We start from the raw sequence: 21937 nt of genomic DNA, 5'->3' as shown, positions 1-21937 counted from the left end.
TGAAGGGGGATGCGTGGAGACACGCTGGTGAACTGAGTGCTGGCCGTTCTGTGACCCTTGGTGGGTGACCCAGCAATTTTCCTGGGCCTCGTGGAGCTTTGCAGCTTCCGGGAGCAGCTTGGAATGGGGCAGATGTGTTTGGGCAGGAAAGAAACCCACGCAAGCAAGTTGTGATGGTCCCTGTGGGGTGGCAGCCTGTGGGCCAGCAGGGGCCCCCTTGGAGGGTGGGGCTGGGGGCAGTTGAACTTGAGCACTTCCTTGAAAAGTATCATTAAACCAAAGGTGAGCATTGAGGAGGGTCATCCTGGAGGCAGGGACCACATGCACCTGCGACCACAGGTAGGTTCAGCTTCCTCACTTACTGAGGGGCGGGGCTGAGGCTCTTACCATAGGGGTGCATGTGGTCTCCAGGCATCTGGGGCGGGGTGAGGCCCTGCCGGAAGGGGTCCGCGCTGTACACGCCCTGCTCCATGGCCAGCAGCTGCTGCGGGGTGGGCAGGGCCGTGTAGGGGCTCATGATGCCTTCCAGCCCAGTGCTCCCGCCACCGTTCGTCTGAGCTGTGGGACAAAGAAGGCAGGTCACCCTCACATGCAGCCCACATCCCCCGCTGTTCAGAAGGACACAGAGCATCTTCCGCACATCACAGCCCCATTCCGGTGCCCCGCCCAGCACTGGCCTTTGCTGTGGCTCCATGCAGAGAAGAGAGTGAGGGGCAGGCGGGCAGCACAGGGAGGCTGGGCTGGCCCTGGGAACCCCCGTTGCCCAACCATGTGGACCACACAGCAGCTTAAGTGGCCTCACAACGCGGCAGCTGGCTTCCCAGAGCTGGTGATTCCAGAAAGCAGGGAGCAGAGATCGCCACATCCTCTAAGACCGAGCCTCGGGGTCACGCCCAGGTCAGCCCTACTCATTGACCAAGCGGACTGCAGGCCGTGGCCACCAGGAGGGTATAACCACATAAGCTGTGCGACCACGGCTAAGTCATTTCTAACTCCTGGGTCAGGGTTTCCCATTCACAGAGCGGACAGACATGAGCTGACTGGTGGGTCCCAGCCTGTGCCTTACAAGGGCTTCAGGGGTCCCCTTGGAGAGTGTCCCTGAACTATGCCATTGAAACCAAGAAACTGGGGGTCCACTCAGGTGCACGGCCCTGGAGGGGGCACCTCTAAAGACCCTGCCAGCATCACTCACAGGAGCCCCTAAGTCAGGCGGGGTCGTGACACTGCCTATGACCTCCCCGGGCTGACATGAAGGTCTCATGAGACCATATGTATGCGCTTTGGGACTGCAAGCTGCCGTCTGCGCACAGAATCCTGTGAGACAGGGCGACTCAGCCCCTCCACCTGCACAGCCCACTGTGGGTCCCTGGACATGGCCCTGTGAGCTCGCAGAGACCTCCTTAGGGCCCTGAGCGCTGCCTAGACGTCTCCCAGGTCAGCACCAGGAGCTTCGGTTCTTCTCCCCTTGGCCTGGTGGTCTATGTGGAGTCCACCTGCCGGGCCCCGTAAGCCCTCATGTCCGTGACCCTCTGAACTCCCCAGGGTCCTGAGCACTAGGGCCCTCGGGCTTCATCCCTACTCCCCACCCCCACACCCTGCACACACGCGCGCACAAACACACACACACACACACACACACACACACACACACACACACACACGCAGGCCCGCACAGCCTGAGCGCGAGGAGGCGGGGCTGGTCCCAGCGCCAGCAGCACAGGGTGGAGCTGCACAGGCGTCGGGTGTCCTCCACCTTCCCCAGCACCTGCCCGGTGTCCTGATCCTCCCTGAGACCCGCGATGAAAAGCTAGGGACTCTGGGCTGCCGAGCGAAGTCCCGGGCCCAGGCCAGGGCCGCCCAGGGACAAGGAGCGATGCTTGGGGCCTGAGAACCAGAGCCACGCCCCACGCCTTCCGAGTGTGGCCCGCAGCCCAGCAGCAGCAGGAGCTTCTTAGACATGCAGGTTCCAGGCCCCGCCCCAGATCTGAGGAGCCAGAGGCAGTGCTGTACCAAATGCAGGTGACCCGCGTGCAGGTGACGGACGGTGTGAGAACTCGTCTTAGGGGCAAGCAGACCATTTGGGGGATCTGACAAATGGATGGCTGAGTTGGACCATATCCCTTCAACAGTGACATTGTTCTAAAATAGTCATCCTTGATCTAGTTCTTTGAGCTTCCTTGCAGACTCCCACACCCGTCCTCCACTCCCTCCCCAGTCCTCACCTACCCCTACTTAAAAATGAGGTTCAGGTTTAGCCCTGACTGGTTTGGCTCAGTGGATAGAGCGTCAGCCTGTGGACTGAAGGGTCCCAGGTTCAATTCCGGTCAAAGGCATGTACCTTGGTTGTGGGCACATCCCCAGTAGGAGGTGTGCAGGAGGCAGCTGATCAATTTTTCTCTCTCATCGATGTTTCTGACTCTCTATCCCTCTCCCTTCCTCTCAGTAAATAAAATCAATAAAATATATTTTTTTTAAAAATGAGGTTCAGCCCAGCCGGTGTGGCTCAGTGGCTATGAACCAGGAGGTCACAGTTTGATTCCCGGTCTGGCCACATGCCTGGGTTGTGGGCTCAATCCCCAGTGGGGAGAGTGCAGAAGGCAGCCAATCAATGATTCTCTCTCATCATTGATGTTTCTATCTCCCTCTCCCTCTCCCTTCCTCTCTGAAATTAATTTAAAAATACAGTTAAAAAAAGTGAGGTTCATGCAGGAACTTTGAATCAGAGAGAGGGGTCTCAGTCCCCACTGGGCCCCTTCCTCCTGTGGGGCCTGGGTCAGCCCTGGGGACCCTTTAGTGCCATCTCCACTGGCCTCGGGGTGGCTGCTGTAAGCGTCAGGCCAGCAGGTGGGAGCCGGGCTGTGAACTAGGAACTTGCTCCGCAAAGCAGGCAATTATTCCTTTACTGTCATCATATCCCCCACTTCACGTTATTGTGGCAAAGGTGGAGTCACAGCCGCACTTCCACGGGGCTGATCTGCCTGGAGGACGGAGGACTGGGCAGGACGAGGAGCTGCAGGCGTCCTCACGGTACCCACACTGGGCAGGGCCAGGGCAGGGGCTTGGACAAGCCTAGCACCACCTCCCGCAGGCGGTCCAGGCAGCAGTGGTGCCCGGCCTGTCACAGCTCCTGGGGCTCAGTTCCCACTGCAAGGCCCCACCCCACACGGGCGAGGCCAGGGCTTCTGGGGGCCCACAGGGGTCGTCCCGGGAGCTGGGCAGCTGGAGGCTGTGGCAGGGAAGCCCGGCCCGGCAAGGACGGCGCGAGGGCCCTTACCCGAGCTCAGCCGCTGTGTGTTCTGCTGGTCCTGCTGCTGCTGCTGCCGCCGGGCCAGCTTCTTCATCTGACGCGGAGAGAACCGGGTTAGACGGCAGGGGACCTGCAGGGGCTCAGGCCGCGTGGACGGGCCGCATGCAAGGGCAGGGACATGCCCCCAGTGGTGACGCGCACGGGAGCCATGTTTGAGGAGCAGTGCTGGGAGTTAGGTGTCTTTGCTCCGCCCCCGCTGTGGAATGAATGGCAGCGCTGGGCAGCAATGGTGTCTCAGCAAGAGCAGCAAGTTCCTCCCACAAAGAAAGCTTGCTGCTGATGTTGCGACAGTTTTATGTGAGGTCTGCATGCCAGGAGGGGGCCTGCAGCCTGGCAAGGGGCTGTCCGCACGCTCTCCCCTACCTGCTGGCCCTCGTGTCTGCAGACCCACTGGGAAGGGCAGGCCTCCAGGTAAGGAGCTCACCTCCAAAGCCCACGTGGGCACACACTTCCTGAAGGAACACTGTGACCCAATGTTTCTCAAACTGTGTTCCGTGAAATGCAAGGGTTCCGTGAGATACTAATATACACTTGGAGTGTGTGCGCAGATTTCTCGGAGCTCCGAATGTGCTCTGTGCCACGTGACTCCACAGGCCTTCACACCCCTGAGCCTGAAACCCTCCCAAGCGAAGGACCACGGAAGGCACACCAATACATTCAGGGAGGCACATCTTAAACAGTTGCATCAGAGAGCGAGCTGTTAATTCATCGCCCGCTGAAGCTCAGGGCTCTCAAGCAATGGGTCACGTTACACGTAAATTCAGGTCTAAAGTAAAGGACTTCTCTGGGGTTGATGCTGTTTCTATCTCTTTCCTTCTCCCTTCCTCCTCTCTCTCTAAAATCAATAAAAATATTTACAATAAATCCCTGCCCAGGAGAATGCAGACAGCACTATGAAGGTGTGGCCTGCACTGGCGGGGGGTAGGGGGGAAGAGCAGGGGAGCTGTTGCCCTGGGAGAGGTGGGAAGGTGTCCACGGGCCATCACATTGAAGTAGACCAGTCATATGTGTGCCCTGTAGGTTTCTGACATTTGAAAAGAACTCTGGGTCTGGGTTAAACTAATGTGACTTAAAGAACCTGCTTTTACCAAAAGGCACAGGAAGACACTTATTTACGCTCACGGCTGGCCAGGCCCACAGTCATGACCACTAGGACACAAAGGCCATTTCACCAGGACAAATGCCCATCGCTCTGCGGCCACACGCGGCTGGGCCTGAGGTGACTGTGGAGAGCAGGATCTCGAAGTCAAGGGAACGCTCCGTGAATGAGCTGGTCGGAACGCTGTCAAGGTCCCCTCTCCTGTCCCAGGACCTGCCCCCAACAGGCAGGCTGAGGCGCGGGCTACCTTGGCTCGCTGGTTCTGGAACCACACCTGGACCACACGGACACTCAGCCCTGTCTCTGCAGCCAGCGTCTCCCTCACCTTGAAGAAACAGAGCGTTAGAAACACGGAACACGGGGTCTGGGGCAAGGCGAGCACTCTCTGCAGAGCACGGGAGGCCTGATGGGTCTGGTACCGGCGCCGGCCATGCCTGACGTGCAGCCAGATCGAAGCACGAGAACAGAGGGTCGCCCCACGCAAACAGGGAGGAATAACTGTCCATTTAGAGGTAAACAGGAGGTTTGGGGGGCGTCTCTGACTCTGGAAATCAGGCTTTCAGGTGGCTCTCGGACCTTCATGCCGACCACCATGCGTGCGCACTGACTGAGCCACTCAAGGAGAACTCGGGGTGAAGGCCGCCAAGCAAAACACAGGTGGTTCTCGCTCGCCCCCTTCCTGTCCTAATTCACTGACCTACGTTTTCGGTCCTGTCCCCATAGCTCTGGGTGACCAGGTGTTTCACCAACACTCATATTAGGTTACCCCACCTGAGCCCGGCCCAGAAAGAATGAGTCGGGCCTTCGGGATTCCGCAGAGCAGATGCTCTGGGGCCGCACAGAGGGGGGCGATGGGGACCCCCACCATGTAGAGCTGTGCTTAAGTACCTGCCCTCCGTGCAGACGCACGGCAAGGGGCCGGAGCGGCACGGCCCTGCTGGCTGGGTTCGGGAGGAGCTCCCTGAGTGAGCACATCAGGAGGGCGGCCAGGGTGCCTTGGGGAGGACTCCCCTCATCGGCTCCATAGCTACAAGCGGGGTGAGCAGACCGTGTGAAGCACAGCCTTCTGAAGACAGCTGTGCCCAGGGACCCTCTGTGTCCTTCAGAGGCCCAGCCCGAGAGCCCTCTGTTCTGCAAAGCCCTGCCTGGTTCCCTGCCAGAGGTGGCCTTTCCCAGCCGCCCCCCTGCCCTGGCCACGCCGCCCTCTCTCCGGGTGCAGCAATATGGGCACGTGTCTGCCGCTGGGCTGGAGGCTGCCGGGACCCGCTGGGCACAGGCATGAGCGGGTGGGCGTTCGGTGCACGGACACAAGCACCCGCGAGGGTGGTCATTCGTCCTGGGTGAGCCGACTGCAGGCCATTTCCCTTCCCCCAGAACCTCCCGGAGCCCAGCGAGCAGCCTGAGCAGCCTGTGGTGAATCTTTCCAAGGCCGGGGGGGCAAAAGGGGGTGGGCTCTGTTGTTGCTCCTCCCCTGCTTCCCCCGCACGCCCAGCTCAGTGGGGCCTGGCCAAGGGCTGGCCGTGGCGTGGAAGGTGGGTGCGTGTGAGTGGGAGTGAAATGCAGGAGGGCGTCCATGGGCTTGCGGGGACAGCCTCTGGCCTTCTGCCATCTTCGCGAGAACAGCGTCAGGTGCCGCTCTCCGTCAGCCCGACCCTGGAGGAGAGGCTGGAGACGGTGAGATCTGAGCCCCCCACGGGGCTGCAGCCACGCCCAGCCCAGCCCAGGAACCTCTGTGCCCTGCAAACTACTGAGCTGGTGTCTGTTATGGCAGCGAACCATGACTGACACCGATAAGGAAGCAGGAAAAACAATGCTAAAATGTTCATGTATTTCCTCCATGGATTTCAATTAAAGGGCTTTCTTGTTTGTGTCACATAAACGACAGTCACCAGCACATGACAAGCAGCAATGAATGGCAGGTACTGAATAAACAGGTCAGTTCTTTGTGGCAGAGACTAATGTCCCCAACACCCGCCCTCCCGCCTCCTATTAGCAATCGAGCCCCCAAGCTTCAGCGCAGCACGTGGTCACCCAGGCAGGCTCACTTCCCAGCTCCCTGCAGGAGGCAGTCACAGGCCAGATGTTGGCCAAAACATATGAATGGAAGTGATGCGAAGCATCCTGGGTTTGCCCTTAAAAAGGCAGCTGCTTGCCCTCCGCTCCTCTTTCTCCATCACAGTGGCTGCCAGCAATGGTGAGAACTAAACAGCCCCAGCCACGCGATGGACAGCAGGGCGGCCCCGGCAGCCTAGGACTGTCACCTCCACACGTGACGCATGAGAGAAATAAACGTCTCTCTCATTCAACCTCTGTTGTCTTTTGTTTTTTGTTTTTCATGAAAATTCACGGCAGCCTGATCCATAACAGGCCCAAGTTGGAAACAACCCAAACACCCATCGACAGGTGAGCGGACACACGATGGCCCGTCCGGATGGCGGAATGCATTCAACAGCCAAAGCCAAGAATATGACACACAGATGAACCCCCGGTCCCCTCCCCAAGAGGAACAAATGGGAGCAAAACACAGAGCAGACCACCAGGCTCTGCAGTGTGGCTCTCGGTCCGGGCACCGTGGTCACCCCAAGCGACACCTGTATTATTCCCATTGATCTCCGGGAGTGACAGATGTGAGCACACAGCCAGCGGAGTGGGCACGCTCACACAGAAGCTCGGGCGGTTCTGCTAGAGGCCTGGCCACAGCCTCAGACCCCGGAGTCCCCCACCAGGCTCAAGGCCACTGCATAGACCGAGCAGCGTCCCACCGCCCCAACCCCGGGTCTCCATGACCACGCCAGAGGAGTGGGGTGAACACGCAAAAGTGGGCTGGGCCCTCCGCCCTCTTCCCTCCTGTACCTTCCTGCACGGCTTGGATGACACTTCAAAGGAGGCCTTGAACGCCCTCCTCTGCTGGGTGGTCAGGATGGTTCGGGGACGTTTGGGGCGCTTGTGGTCCTTGCCGTCCTCGGCAGCCCCTTTCCCTGCCCCATGGGCGGCCTTGCAGAGACTGTCTTCATCGTCACTTTTGCCTGAAAGAAGCAGAAACCCAGGTGTGTCCCTTGCAGCCACTGCCTGGAGCCGCGCGGTTCCCTAAGAGGCGCTCTGCCCTCGTCTCTGGGAGGCCTTGCACGGGAGTGCCACGCTGGTCCTCCGATGGGGAGGCCCAGGCAGGGCCAAGAGGCACCCTCAGCGAGACCTTCCTCCCAGCGTGTCCTCGCCGGCACCTGGGGGGGCGGGGGGAGTGGCTTAGCGCTCTACGACTGGGTTTCCTGACTGCAAAACCTGGTGTAAGAGAACCTACTTCTCTGGGGTGTTGAGAGGATTCCGTGAGCGGACAGGTAAGGCACACAGAATGCTGCTCAGCATAACGTAAATGCCCAGTCAGCACGTGTCACTGCTGCGGTCACTTCCCAATCGAGCCCTGAGAGAGGACCCACAGGCCCTGCAGTGACCACCCTCACGCACAGATGACTGAGGATGGACAGACAACTGCATTTACTCACATTTCTGTGAATTCCTTCTATGGGGCGCGGCTACAGTGTTTTGGCCGGGTTCAAGCCTCAGACTAATGAAAGGACAGGGTCCTCTCATTGCCACGTGCAAGTCCCAGCTGGAGGGCAGGGCCCTCCCAGCACAATCATAGCCAACAGCTGTGGTTGTAAGCTTGAACCTATGGTCCGAACACGTGGCCCCCCACGTGCCTTGTGCTAGAGTTCGGGTGCATGTAGTTAAGTGAGGTTGAAACTCACGAGAATGCTGTAAACAACGTGATCACGCCCCTACTTTGCCTTGTGACATCTGCTATAAAATAAAGACACAGCTTGTGGGCGCTGTCGTTGTCTCCTCATCAGGGAGGCAGCGTCCCACTGAGACCCAGCTTTCCCCGGCCCCTCCCCAGCCCCCAGACCTCACGCTCCCTGCGGGGGGGCTGCTTCTAGGGTCTGGGGACCCGTGTGGGAGAGACGCTCCCTTTTCTCTAGGGACCACAGGTGGCGGCTCTCACATCTCTTTACCTCCCGGAGAAGAGGAGGTGAGAACACTGGTTCTAGGCTGGGAAGATGGGAAGCGGAGGCTGGGCAGGGGCAGGAGGAGGGTGTCGGGGAGGGTTGGTCCCCTGCTGGTGCTGTTGTTGTGGGTACATTTCTCCCTCTGAGGCCTCCTCTCTCTGCCCAATCGCCCCTTGCCCTCCAGGAATCATGTCACACTCTAGACTAGGGTGTGCAGCCTTCTCTGTAAACAGCAGAGCAACTGTGTTGTGTTTTTTATTGTCTAAAGTTTTACATGTGTCTCCTATTTCCCCAATTGACCGCCCCGCCCCCAGACATTCCTACCCTGGGCAAGCCCCACCGCCCCAGTGTCTGTGTCCATTGCAGAGCAGCTGTTTTACTCTTGAAGGTCTACGGTCTCCGTTGTAGCTGCCAACTTTGCTGTCATCTCGCGATGGCAGCTGCAGACACGAGTTGGCACCGCTGTGGGCCACTGTGTGCCACCAGGTGTCCTGCTCTAGGCCCTCCTGACCTCCTGGCCCACCCTTCCAGGCTCGGCGCTGGGCAGCAAGCACAGGTCACCGACACGGAGGAGTCAGTGCTGGAGCTGCTGTGTTCTCTCCCACAGCCGGTGACACAGGTAACAGAAAGGCCTCCATCCACCAATCGCCACAGAGTGGCAGGTGTCCTGGCTAATCCCAACGAGAGGTCCTCCCAGGGGAGGGCTGGAGGGCCTCTGGCACCTCCCAATGTGCAGGCAGGTGGCAGGACCCAGCAGCCAGGGGACGGCAGGCCCCGGCTCCCACCGCCTGGCTCCTGTCCGCTGTGCTGTCCATAGCAGTGCCCCGACTATCCGGGGAGTTCCAGGCGGCCTGGCTGTCGCCGAGGCTCTGGCCTCGCTCTCAGCCTGACTCTGACCCGGCTTCTCCAGGAAAGCGGGCCGTGCCTACAACACATACATCGATCTGCCCACAAGAAGAAACGCCTTCCAACAGCAGGGACGGGAGCGAGGGAGGGGGGACCCCTCTCGGTGCCAGGGGTTCCCCACCTCCAATTGTGCCAGCAGAGGGAACCCCTGTCTCCACCCCTGGGAAAGAGGACGCCCCCGTGGAGATGAAAGCACTATAGCCTCTCCCACGACAAACGTCGGCCCCCTGGAGGTCACTTGGACACACGCACCACCCAGACCCCCGTGGGGCGTGCAGACAGCGGCCGAGGGAAATGGATTTGCTTGGCACAGACTTTGAAACATGCATCTCAGGGCCTTCTCTCCCCTTTTCTTGTAAAGAAAAAGTCTGGAACGGCTCAGGCTGTTGCTTCCCCTACCCGGCCTCCCACCGTTTATGACATAAATAGTCACAGATGAAAGGCCCGCGTTTATGGCCCAGGCAGGCTGGGCTACCTGTGGGGCCTGGAGGATGCATCTGGGGCGGCTGGAAAGATCCCAGAGCCCATAAACGGGGCAGAGAGATCTGAGCTCGGCCCGGGAGGCAAGGCGGGGCGGGTGGGGGGGAAGAGCCCCTTCTGCTGCGGCAGGGAGAGGCGGAGCGGGCCTCAGGTGAGCCCTAACTGTCCTCCAGCCTGGGGCGTGGAGGAAGGCCGGGCTTGGGGGCGGGGGGAGGGGGGGAGGAATTTGCCAAGACAGAGGCAGGGGAAGCTATGAGGCCGGACCCCATCTCCCAGGCACAGCTGTGCTCTGCTCGGGATGCGGCAACAGTTAAAATCCCACAGGCGACCATCGAGGGTCGGAGAAGGGCAGAGTCCCAGCAGCTACTGTGTGGAAACTGCCTTACCCACAATTCTTCATGGAGGTCTCCACGGACACCCAGAGCAGGCCCTGAGACTGCACCGGGACTTGTTCATTTTGTCATTTACTCCGTAAGCCAGTATTGGGGCTCGCGTGTCAGTCACGGCACAAGGACTTGTTGGGACAGAGAGATGGTGCCACACCTGCCCCTGCTCTCAGAGTCCCGGCTACTAGAGGAGAAAGAGCCTGCACCTGAATAATGAGGGCGTTGGGGAAGGTGACATGGTGCAGGTGTCACTCAAATAAAAAATGACTGACAACCCAAGTCACAGGTAGAGGAGGGGGGCACTGTATGTCAAGAGCGCACCTTCAAGGGCAGGGAAGCACTTGTTCGCCGCGGGCAACACGGAAACTCCCAGGCTCGCCTGACTCAGACACGGCAGCCGTTACAATGCGTGTCTCATTCCGGCAGGATGTGGCAGGAAATGGGTGTTAGCCTTTCTTCACAGACGAGTACACTGAGGCCAGGGCAGGGGGTGACCTCTGGCCCCCGGGCACACAGCTGGGAGCTCTGTCTCCCCTCCCCCGCCCACCTGACCAGCCCGTGGAGATCCGGTGATCAGGAGCTGCCCAGCTGGGGCCGGTCAGTTATTACAGGGTGAGGACAGAAAGGCTCACGGGCAGGCGTTCAGGGGCCCGACTGTGCACCTGAGCGCCTCCTGGAAGAGCCACTTTTTCAGTCCCGAAGGCACAGAGCCTACTTTAAGTCCAGGTCCCCCCCTTGTCCCCTCCCTCCTGAGCACACCCCTCCACTGCCAGCCCCCCTCGGGGGAGGTCTCACCCCCGGTGCACCAGCCACAGAGCACACAGAGGCCACGCTGCACTCCTGAGCCAGGCCCGCGGCAGTGTCCCAAGAAAGACACCTTTGTTCGGCCACGACCACTTCGGATGGGGATTCTGTGCCAGGCTGGGGGAGGGTGCTGGGTCAGAACCAGGGCATGCCAGCTCAGCCACCCACAGGCCCCAGGGGAGCTGGGCCCCACTCGGGAGTGCTGGCCGCCCGCCATGGCCTGGACGCCCCTCTCCCCAGCTTGGCTGCCACCCAGGAAGGGGAACCTTGTGCTCTGGAGGCTTACAGGAAACAGGACAGTGATGGTGCAATTACTGTGGATCTGTATCAGACCCGGGCCTTTCCCCGTGCAAATGGGCTTTATGCACACACACTCACACACATGCACACAGTCACACATTTAAACGCATACACACCCATGTCCATGCACACACATGCATACACTCAAATGCATGCACATATGTGCATACATGCACACATATGCACACTATGTGCTCACGCTCATGCACACACATGCATGCACATGCACTCACACATGCATAGTCACACATATTCAGACACATGCATCACTTCAGAAAATCCCTCCACACCCACATCACTGTATTCAAATCGAGCGTGGGTAGATGCACTAAATAAAAACCCTATCTTGCACCATCCTGACTTGGCCAGCCTCTGAGCGGGAACCTGGGGCACTCAAAACAAGCCAAGCCAGATATTTGGGGCGTGGCGCTCAGTCTCGGTAAAAGCTCATGGCTAGCCGCCAGTAGTTCACAGGCCTGGGGCGTGACCCACACACGACACTGGGTTCGGTTTATATCCATAGCGTCTGCAGTCTGCTCCCAGGACCCACTTAAGCGGATCGAACACCATGTCTCTTTGGAAGAGTCCCATTTTGCTGCATTAATTGTGTGTTCAGGAGGATAAAATTATTCGAGAAAATGAAATTGTTTGTAGGCAGGGTTGGAAGCCAAGGAGTTAATTATTTCCCCAAATTGGAAAAGACCCAGACAGCACTCCTCGAGGTGACTGCGGAGCCGGGGGGAGCTGGTGAACATCTCAATGTTCCCACTGCAGAGTGACTCCTCTCTGGACGAAGTCACTGTGGACTTAACCCCAGAGAGATGCTGCCCAGCGATGACCACGGCGGGTCTGTCTGCCTGTGTCCTTGGCAGAGATGCCTCGTTCTGATCCAGGCAAACTGAGGCCAACACCCAGCCGGTCAGATTCTAGTCTGTTCCACAAACCACTGGCAGCTCAAAAGAGCAGACACCCAGCCTCTGTTCTTCCCGCCACCACTCACCAGCTGTGTGCCCTAAGGCAAATGACCTGACCTCTCTGTGCTCTCCCTTTCCAATTTGTAAGATCAGGGCCTAGGGACCTGCCAGGCCAGCCTGATAGGCCTGTTAACACAAATAGTGGGAGAAGGTAAAAGCACTTTGAGAAAAAGTTGTAAAACGCTATAAAAATGTAAGGTATTTTAAATATTTTTATAATGCCTGATGAACTTACTAGAGATCCCCAGTGACTATGAAACCTACAGTACAAGGAGGAGGAGACAAGACCAGCAAAGTCCTGCCTCTAAGGCAGCGGTTCTCAAACTGTGGGTCTCGACCCCTTTGGGGGTGGAACGACCCTTTCACAGGGGTCGCCTAAGACCACCAGAAAACACATATGTAATTACATATTGTATTTGTGATTGATCACTATGCTTTAATTATGTTCAATTTGTAACAATAAAATTGGGGGTCACCACAACATGAGGAACTGTATTAAAGGGTCGAAGCATTAGGAAGGTTGAGAACCACTGCTCTAAGGGGAGAAGACAGATGACCAATAAAATGAAAACCTAACTTAGTCTCTGACCAGGCTGAATGCTAAGAATACAATCAAATAGAGCCGGGAGCCAAAGGAGATGGGAAGTGAGGCCAGCCCCTTTGGGTCTGTAATTCTGCATCAACACAAAGGTCCAAGCCTACCTTCCCTGTTGCCCCGTCAGCTCCTGTCCATACCTGTCTCCCTTCCCACATACCCAGAGCACATGTACCTGCTCCCTTCCCACATACGCAGAGCACACTTCAGTTACTCAGGACATTCAGACTAGAAGACAATTTTATGTTGTCTTATTCTCTAACCACTTGGGCAGGAACAACATCACGCATCACAAGCTCTAAGTGTGAATGTTAAAAAGATGCCGCACTGAACTGATAACATCCCATCACGGCAGCTTTGGGGAGGCGGCCCAGCAGGTGGCTCGGAGCTGTGCCTGGAGGAACCACCTGGGCTGGGCCCGGAGGATGGCCCACGGCTCCCAGGGCTCCGACAGGGCAGGTGTGGGATGGGATTTGGGACATCACCCCTCCGACAACTGCCCAGGGAGGCTGGTGCGGCTGGCTCAGGACCCACACTTTGAGAACCTTGGCCTTACGCTGTAGAACTCTCCTTTCTTTGGGGGAAACTTATCAAAATAGAACCAACTAGATCATTTTAGAATTTAAACAGTGAAGAGTGACAAGCAGAGACTGAACCCACAGTGACCGCGATGCAGACATCTGTGGTTCAGGACACGATTTCAGGTGGGGTGGTCCCCACTGAGTGGTGACAATGGACAGTGGTGAGAAGGACCAAGCCCGGTGACGCGCTCAGGGCAGATGTCCCCACAGAGGAGCAGAACGCGCTGGGTGTGCTCAGCTCCAGAGCTGGGTCACAGCCTGTGAAGAGGACGGGGGAGGAGGCAGTGCCAGGCCACGCTAGGGCACGCGGGCAGGTCAGGGACCTTGCATTTGTTCCTGGTGCAACGGAGGCCATAGCTGGTCCATGCAGCGACTGGAGTAGAACCTGCCCACCCCCCCGGCTCCCCAGCTCAGGGCTTTCTTCTACACTTTGCTCCCTGTCTAATCCAGGCCACGATACCTGCTGCCTCCTCAATTCAACAGGAGGCCCCCAACTTTTCTGAATAAATATTGATTTTTAAATGATGTATCCACCATTTTATTATACACACACACACACATATATGTATGTATATATATATATATACATATATATTGATATTGGAGAGGTGGAGAGGAAGGGAGAAAGAGAGAGAGATAGAAACATCAATGATAGACAAACATTGATTGTCTGCCTCCTGAACGTCCTCTACTGGCAATCAGGCCCGCAACCTGGGCATGTGCCCTTGACCAGAATCAAACCTGGGACATTTCAGTCCGCAGGCCAACACTCTATCCACTGAGCCAAACCAGCTAAGGATGTACCTGACATTTTAGAAGCCTCTAATTTTCTCCCTCACCAGTGTCCCAGGTTGATGGGTTAGTGCTGCTCCTTCCACTTGGATTCCATCCTGGTCTCCTCTATGTCAGGAGAGGATGCATCTGTCTGGTTCAGCCAATGGAGGCATTTACAAGGACATCAGAGGAGAGTTAGAAACGAAGGTTTTCCTCGACCTTCCCCTGCCGTGGGTGGTGCGGCTGCCTCTCTTCCATGTCTCCAAGTGACATCTGCAAAGCCCACTGACATTTCAGCTTCCCCCAGAGTCCCCAGCGGTTACATCAGCTTCCTCTGTTGCAAACTGGTGGCAGGCCTCGCCATCCCAATCTGTTTGCATCTCAACAATCTCATCAGCCGTGTAACCGACTCTTGATATCGACCTCTTTCTATTTTGAATGCCAACAGCTGTTTCTGCCCTCCTGGTTGGCCACTGGCTCATCCAGTTCTTGAGGATGACAAGGGACTTCACAGGTGAGGCAATGTCCCTTTATTCACCAGGGGAGCATCTCCAGACACGCTGTTTGCTAGCCATCCTGACACCCATGTCAGCTCCAGCCCCCTCTGCCTTCCTTTCTTACTCCGCGGAGCTGCCTCCACACGGCTTCCTCCAGAGCAGTGGCCAGTGAGGAGACACCACGGTTCTTTACCCCAGGAATCCGGCTTCAGGGGCAGAAGTCACAGGCATGGGGACACAGGGCCTATGAGCGGTCAGCACCATGGCCAGATCCCAAAAGCAGCAGACAAAACCTGGGGCCAGAAAGGACTTTCAAGGGAATTCATTCCAGATACTGGACAGAAACTGGACAGCTGACCATTTTTGCTAGCGGAGCCCCCTCTTAATTCGTCCCCAATATCTGCGCTGCTGTGTCATACACAGGCCAAACTGTTACAAAGAAGTCCGCCGCTCGCTGCCACGCCGAAAAGAGCGGACGCTGAGGTGATCCCACGAGAGGTCCTGGAAATCCCACCACATCTCACCAAGCGTGGGCTTCCTTTCACTGCACAGCAGGTGGCTACTCTAGGGGCCACCGAGAGAGAAAACGTGACCAGTTCACTGATTAGAGTTTGTGGACATAGTCTGTTTTTTAAGGTTCTTGTTTTTTATTATTTTTATAATATACTTTTATTGATTTTGGAGAGGAAGGAGGAGGGAGAAAGACACATCAATGATGAGAGAGAATGATTGATTGCTGCCTCTGGCACGCCCTGGTTCTTGCCTTTTGGACGCGGCCCAGAGCACAGGCAATTGGGCTGAGTGGGCCTGAACTCTGGAAACACCTTCTCAAGGTTGTTCCTTGAAACAAATCATTGACATCGGCTTATTTTCTGATTAGTTCCTTCTTTACACGAAAGGAGGACTTCAAGTGCCACATGCTGCTTAATCGAGAGCGCTGGTTGGTCAGGTTCCATGAATCCATGGTTGATGCAAATTACAGGTGTGCTATTATAGCTGGATAATCTCTCCCTCTTCAGTGGATATAATAGGCACTTTTCCTTTTACCTGTTCTGAGAATTCTGTTCTAAAGCTTGTAACTAACTTGAGGATTCTAGCCTTCAAGATACTCTGATACGAGTTTCTCCCAACTCCCAGGGACCTTCATGATCACGAGCCTGCTGTTCCTGGAAATTCACCTGCACAGACGACCCACGTACATCAAGGTCAAGTGTCCCCCAGGCACCTGGCAAAGCACCCTCAAGGGTGGGCGGGGGGATCTCTCAGACGAAGGGAAGTCGTCCTTCTGCCGCCCGCTGCTCTTCAGCACATCCAGGGTCAAAGACAGTCACCTGGCTGGGGACAGGCTCTGCCGGACCTGCCCCCATGGTCCACGGTGTAAGAAGTGGAGGGGAGGGGTGCCCAGGTGCCCATGCTGGGGAGCAGCAAACAGCCTCAGAAGAGGGTGTGGAGAGGCCGTGACATTTGGGGAAGAGGTTCAGCCCTGCCCTGAGCCCTTCGCACTGGGAGTTACTGAGTCTGGGCTCAGAGACCCTGGGTTCATCGGAGAAAGAGGCGTTTCCATTCCTTTTCTCAGACCTCAGAGAAGGATTGGAAAATAGCAGCCCATGGTTCAACCAGCCTGTTGACGAAAGCCAGGTCTCCACGGATCGCCCTCACCCACCACGGAGGGCAGGCCTGCAGCACAGCGCTGTCTCCAGAGCCACGAGTCACCAGGAGGAAGGAGCAGTGGGGGGTGGGAAGTCTGCTTCGTCCATGGGAGGAGGTCTGCTTTGCTGGGGGGGAGGGGAGGGGAGAGGGATCAGACATCTGCAAACATATCGAGCTTCTCAAGGTCATCGCTGGCCAAGAAAATAAATGCAATTCAGAGTCAGCTGGCTGCCCAGGCCCGTCAATCTGCGGAGCCTTGGGCAAGGGCTGGCACCAAGGCCACCTTTCCTCTGCACACTCCACCTCACGGAGACTGTGGTGTCCTCTGTCCCTCCTTCAAGAACCCAAATTCCCTCCCGTCACAGCCCAGCTGCTGGAGAAGCCACGCCAGCTGCAGCGCCTTGTGTGTCTGTCAAGCAGCCGAACACACAGCTTCCCGCCACCGCCAAGGGCACCGGAGGCAGGAAGGCGTCCTCACTCTCCTTGCCGGGGCGCAGCGGGATGCCGATGGGGACCAGCGGCCGAGTGCATACGCGTCACACTCTCTCTTCGTTGAGCATTTACTCTGCGCCGGGTCCGTGATGAGCATGTTGCCTCTGCCAGCCTAGACCAGGCTCGCAGCAGCCCATTTTACAAGTCAGGAGAGGGAGCTCCGAGGTCACCCAGGTCACCAGCTATCAGACAGAAGAACTGAGTAAAACCCAGTAGCCAAAACCCCACAGTCTTTCTTTTAAAAAATTATTAACTGAGTCACTGACAAGGCCTGTCCTCATCTATTCCTCTGTTCTCTAAAATCATGTAAACACTCAGAGTGCATGAAACCATCGCCACCATGTCCCAGACAGGATGTCTCTCTCACCGACGGATTCGAGTGTGTTGAGTCCCTCTGGACCACAGACCAGCGTCTTTTTATCTCTGATGTTCCCCGGGGCGAGCAATCGCAGGCTGGCCACAGAGTTCAGGCCCAAGTGCTGTCTGAAGGTAGAACACTGGAGGTGGCGGTGCCAATGGGGACTTATAGAACGTGTGTGTGTGTGTGTGTGTGTGAGAGAGAGAGAGAGAGAGAGAGAGAGAGAGAGAGAGAGAGAGATTTATACCACAGACTGAGAACTAACAGGCAATTTAGAAGCTGTTTCCCAAGCCTTATCTGAGTCTTAGGTCTGCTCATAGTCACCCATTCATAGTGTGTTCAAGGACATGACAACATATGTGTATAGACAGAAGATCGCATTAGTCAGAACCGGAGATGGATGAGACAGGGTAGAATAGAAGCCCCACAATATCAAAGGATTATTTTAGATAAAATATTTTTAAAAAGGTGGGGATCAGTGGGTAACACTTCAGGGCTTGGTCAGTGTCTGTGTCCGTACTTTTACTGGTGGGATCAGGCTGACCGAAGCCATCCCGGGGCTGCCCTCAGACCATCATCTGACGGCTCCGTGGGCAGCTCCTATCCAGTCTGTCTCCCACGGTACAGGTGACAGTCTCACGGATGTTGACCTCCCCCTGCCCCAGTGTCCCAGGCAGTGAGTCTGAGCAGCCTGAGAATCACAGCTGTGGCCTGTTTCCAGGGGGGCTGCCGCCGGGCCTGCCCTGGAAACCAGCACCCTACTCGGCACTTGTTGGTGTTATTGTTTTGGTTTCTATCCCATAGCTGTGCGAGCTCAGGAAATTGCCCACGGGAGATACTGTGACAGATATCTAGTTTCACACGGCTAGCTTTTCTGTGAGTCTCAAATCCACACCTGGCCTCGCCCTTGAACCTTGACAGTGTCCACCTGCCCATAGACGTCACATGCACGTGGTCCACAAACACCTTTGAACTCACACGGCCCTGAATTCATTATTGAGATCCTTTCCCGAACTTCCTACCTGCCCGGGACCTCGCCGTTCTCCCAATTTAGAGACCTCAAAGCCATCCTCAACTTTAGCTTTTCTCTCATAGCCAGTACCATTCGATTCCAGGCCTCATGCTCCCCTGGCAGCTGCAGGGGCTGTTCTGTTCACTTTGTATCCCCAGCCCCTGGCATGGCGCCTGGCATGGATCTCGAAGCCTTGAATGAGTACGTGGGGAATGCATCTTGTGAAACCTCTCTCTAGGTTCAAGCCTTCACCTCTCACCCTGGAGACACAGCATTCCTCCTAGCTGCCCGGCTGGCAAGGCCCCTCCCACCCAGGTCCCTACTTCTCTGTGGAAGGACAGACTGAGTGACATCGCAGCTGCATGTACAAACTTCTGATCAGACTCCCCATGGCCACCGGAATATACCCAAGTAAGACACACAAAACCCTGCACATTCAGGCATCAACCTCGCTGTCACCAACCCCAGGATCTCCACGCCCGGAGGAGCCCACATCCCACCCTCCCCCATGCCCGCCACAGCCCGACTTTGCAGCTGCCCACAATATCACAGGATTATTCTAGACTTAAAAAAAAGTTGGGGATCAGTGGGTAACACTTCAGGGCTTCCTTCTAACACCCTTCCTTCTAACGACATACTCTATACCTTTCACCATCCAAAATGACTCTCTGTCCAGACTCAGTGACAACGTCACGTCCATTGTGAAGCATTTCCCAAACAGCCCCCTGCCCCCTCTGCCCCCAGGGGACTGTGGCCCCAGCCCCATGACCTCAGCTCTCTGCACTCGACGTAACAAGCGTGCATTCCGCATTTTACTACAAGTGCTTTGTTGCGGGGTTTCTTATCCACTGAGGATCCCGAGTGCTTATAACACAAGTTATTTCCGATCCTTATATCTGAGCCGGCGTCTGGCAGAGAGATGGCCCTTGAATTGTTTGCGGAACTGGCCTCAATTTAATTTCGTGAGCATCGCTCGAGAAGAAGGACAAGCACACAGCGCAGACTCCGCAGACTGGCTCTGAACACACACACACACACACACACACACACACACCCGCAGGCCGGCTGAAGCCTGAAGTAATTACTGGGGCAGATCTTCCCAAGGCAGGAGAGCCATTTGCATCTGAATGATCTTGTGCGGCTTTTCTGCTGGTTGATGTTTCTGGGATTTTTCAGAGAACAGCTTCTCTTCTTTGATTCTTTCCTGGTGTGGAGAGGGGCCAGAAAGTTAATCTGCCCATCACCCCCCATCTGAGACCAGACAACCCGCCATCAGTTCTGAGGAGAGAAATTCCACAGAAGCTGAGTGCCTGGTGCCAGGCTGCGACGTGGCCTGAACGGCCTGCCGCGGGCTCAGCTCCGAGGAACAAGGTCGCTTCCCTGCGACTTAAACACCTCTCTTCCGCCTGCCCTCATTGATGCCCTGAGCGTCCTCACCGCTGGGCATCAAGAGGATGAGCAGTTTCACACAGAGCTCAGTGCCACCACAAGGCGGGAATCGCCCCGCCTGACACAGGGCTGGGCCCAGAAGAGCACGGTCCAGTGGCCTGTGTGACTGTCCCTTCCTGAGCATGCACAGGGGTAGAAGCCTGGGGATGGAGAAAAGTAATCTCAGTCCACACACACGCACTCACACACATGCACATGCATGCACACACACTCACACATGCGCACACACACTCACACACGCACACACACACTCACGCACACACACTCACACACACCACACACACACTCAAACACATGCACACACACTCATACACATACACACACACCACACACACACACCACACACTCACACACATGCGCACGCACACACACTCACACATGCACACACACACTCACACATGCGCGCACACACTCACACGCGCACACACACAAATCCCCAGCACCTGCTTCAGAAAGCCCCTCGGAGCCGGCCGCGGCTCCGGGCCAGCAGGCGGATTTGCGTGGCGTTACTTTAATTAACTCTGCAGCCGCTCGGGCCGCGAGGTGGGCCCTAATCCCGCCGCCTGACGTCACTGGGGAGCAGGACCGGCCTGGCCCAGGAGGGGGACAGGACGACCCCGCCGCCCGCCCCGCCCGGGAATTAGGAGCAGGAGGGAGCGAGCGCACTTTTAATTGGAAACCAAGTCCCGCTTTCAGGCGTGTTTACTCAGGCCGGCGGCTCAGGGGAGGCTCTAATTGAAGGGACGGCTTTGGAGATTACGGGGAACATCTGGCCGCAGCGCCCGGCTCTTTATCTGCATTTTCTCATAAAACTGCCGCCGTGTGTTTCTGGGCTGCTCTCCTCCACGTCCTCCTCCATGTCCGAGGCCCCAGAGGAGCGGGGGCGGGGCTGGCTGCACCCTCCACTCTAGCACCCACCACTGTGCCTCGCTCGCCCCGCACGCACGGCTTCCCGCACTCTTGGCACCTATGACTCGAAAGAACTGCACCCACAGTGCACGCCCTTGGCACCCACTGCCTTGCACACCCTGCACCGCTGCCTGGAGCACCTCACACCCACCGCCTCGCACCCCCTCCACCTCACACACCCACTGACCAACTTACACCCTTGGCACCCCCCTCGGGGCACACCTGGCCTGGCCCAGAGGCTCCCTCAGACTCAGTGTCACAGGGTGTCCCACTGGCTGGGCCCTGAGCGGGAAAATGAGCTGAGAAGGAAAAGAAATGGGACAGAGACCGCCTAGCTGAGGTGTGATTGTGAGGCAAAGGCAGGAGGGAGTTGCCAAGGTAACGGGGGAGGAAGTCACTCACACTCCCCACCTTCCTCTAAGGCAGTGGTTCTCAACCTTCTGGCCCTTTAAATACAGTTCCTCATGTTGTGACCCAACCATCAAATTATTTTCGTTGCTACTTCATAACTGTCATGTTGCTACTGTGATGAATCGTCATGTAAATATCTGATATGCAGGATGGTCTTAGGCGACCCCTGTGAAAGGGTCGTTGGACCCCCAAAGGGGTCTTGACCCACAGGTTAAGGACCGCTGCTCGAAGGCCAGAGGGAGAGCCTCCATGTGCTTGGTTGGAGCCAAGGCAGGGCACAAAAGAAAAAGGGGAACCCAGGTGTCCTGGGACAAAATCACACTTCCCCCCGTCTATCATCCATCCATCCATCCATCCGTCCATCATTATCCATCCGCACACCCTGCAGACTCCGGCACCCATCCCCACCCCCACGGGATTCTCACATCTAGAGCTGCCAGGTTACATACAAAACACACAGTTTAATTTATATTGCATGAGACACACACACACATATTAATTCAAATTTAACTGGATTTTCATTGGCTAAATCTCACCACCCTGCTCACTCTAAGAAAAGAGCAACCCTGTATTTTAATTCCAGAGTCTTCCTGATTCAGCACCAAAGCTCTGCGGTTGTGAGAGACAGCTGACAAGGGCCCCCTGCCCCCCTCAGGCCCACCTGGGGATGCCCCCTGCCTCCCTCAGGCCCACCTAGGAAGTTTTACCAACAGCCAGCCCAGCTACCCCTCAGGCCCAGTAACCCTCTAGGCCAGTGATGGCGAACCTTTTGAGCTCGGCGTGTCAGCATTGTGAAAAGCCCTAACTTAACTCTTTTATGTGTTTCTGTACCGTGTCACATATAGAAATTTTTTGAGTTTTGCAACCATAGTGAAACAAAGATTTATATTTTTGATATTTATTTTATATATTTAAATTCCCTTTAACAAAGAAAAATCAACCAAAAAAA

General features: G+C 56.5%; 1 protein-coding gene across 1 annotated transcript in view; it reads right to left on the bottom strand.

Annotated features, from left to right (window-relative positions):
- Positions 1 to 21937, bottom strand: part of LMX1A (LIM homeobox transcription factor 1, alpha) — a 117293-nt gene that overhangs the window by 3273 nt on the left and 92083 nt on the right. Inside the window, exons 6-9 of the mRNA XM_015571295.1 lie at positions 7260 to 7432; positions 4654 to 4731; positions 3275 to 3341; positions 388 to 558 (exon numbers count right to left, since the gene is read on the bottom strand). Of these exons, the coding sequence (XP_015426781.1) occupies positions 388 to 558; positions 3275 to 3341; positions 4654 to 4731; positions 7260 to 7432 (489 nt within the window). The remainder of the gene's footprint in view (positions 1 to 387; positions 559 to 3274; positions 3342 to 4653; positions 4732 to 7259; positions 7433 to 21937) is intronic.

Source organism: Myotis davidii, unplaced genomic scaffold (genome assembly GCF_000327345.1).
Source record: "Myotis davidii unplaced genomic scaffold, ASM32734v1 scaffold668, whole genome shotgun sequence".
Taxonomy (NCBI): Eukaryota; Metazoa; Chordata; class Mammalia; order Chiroptera; family Vespertilionidae; genus Myotis; species Myotis davidii.
This window is presented reverse-complemented; position numbering and strand designations above follow the sequence as displayed.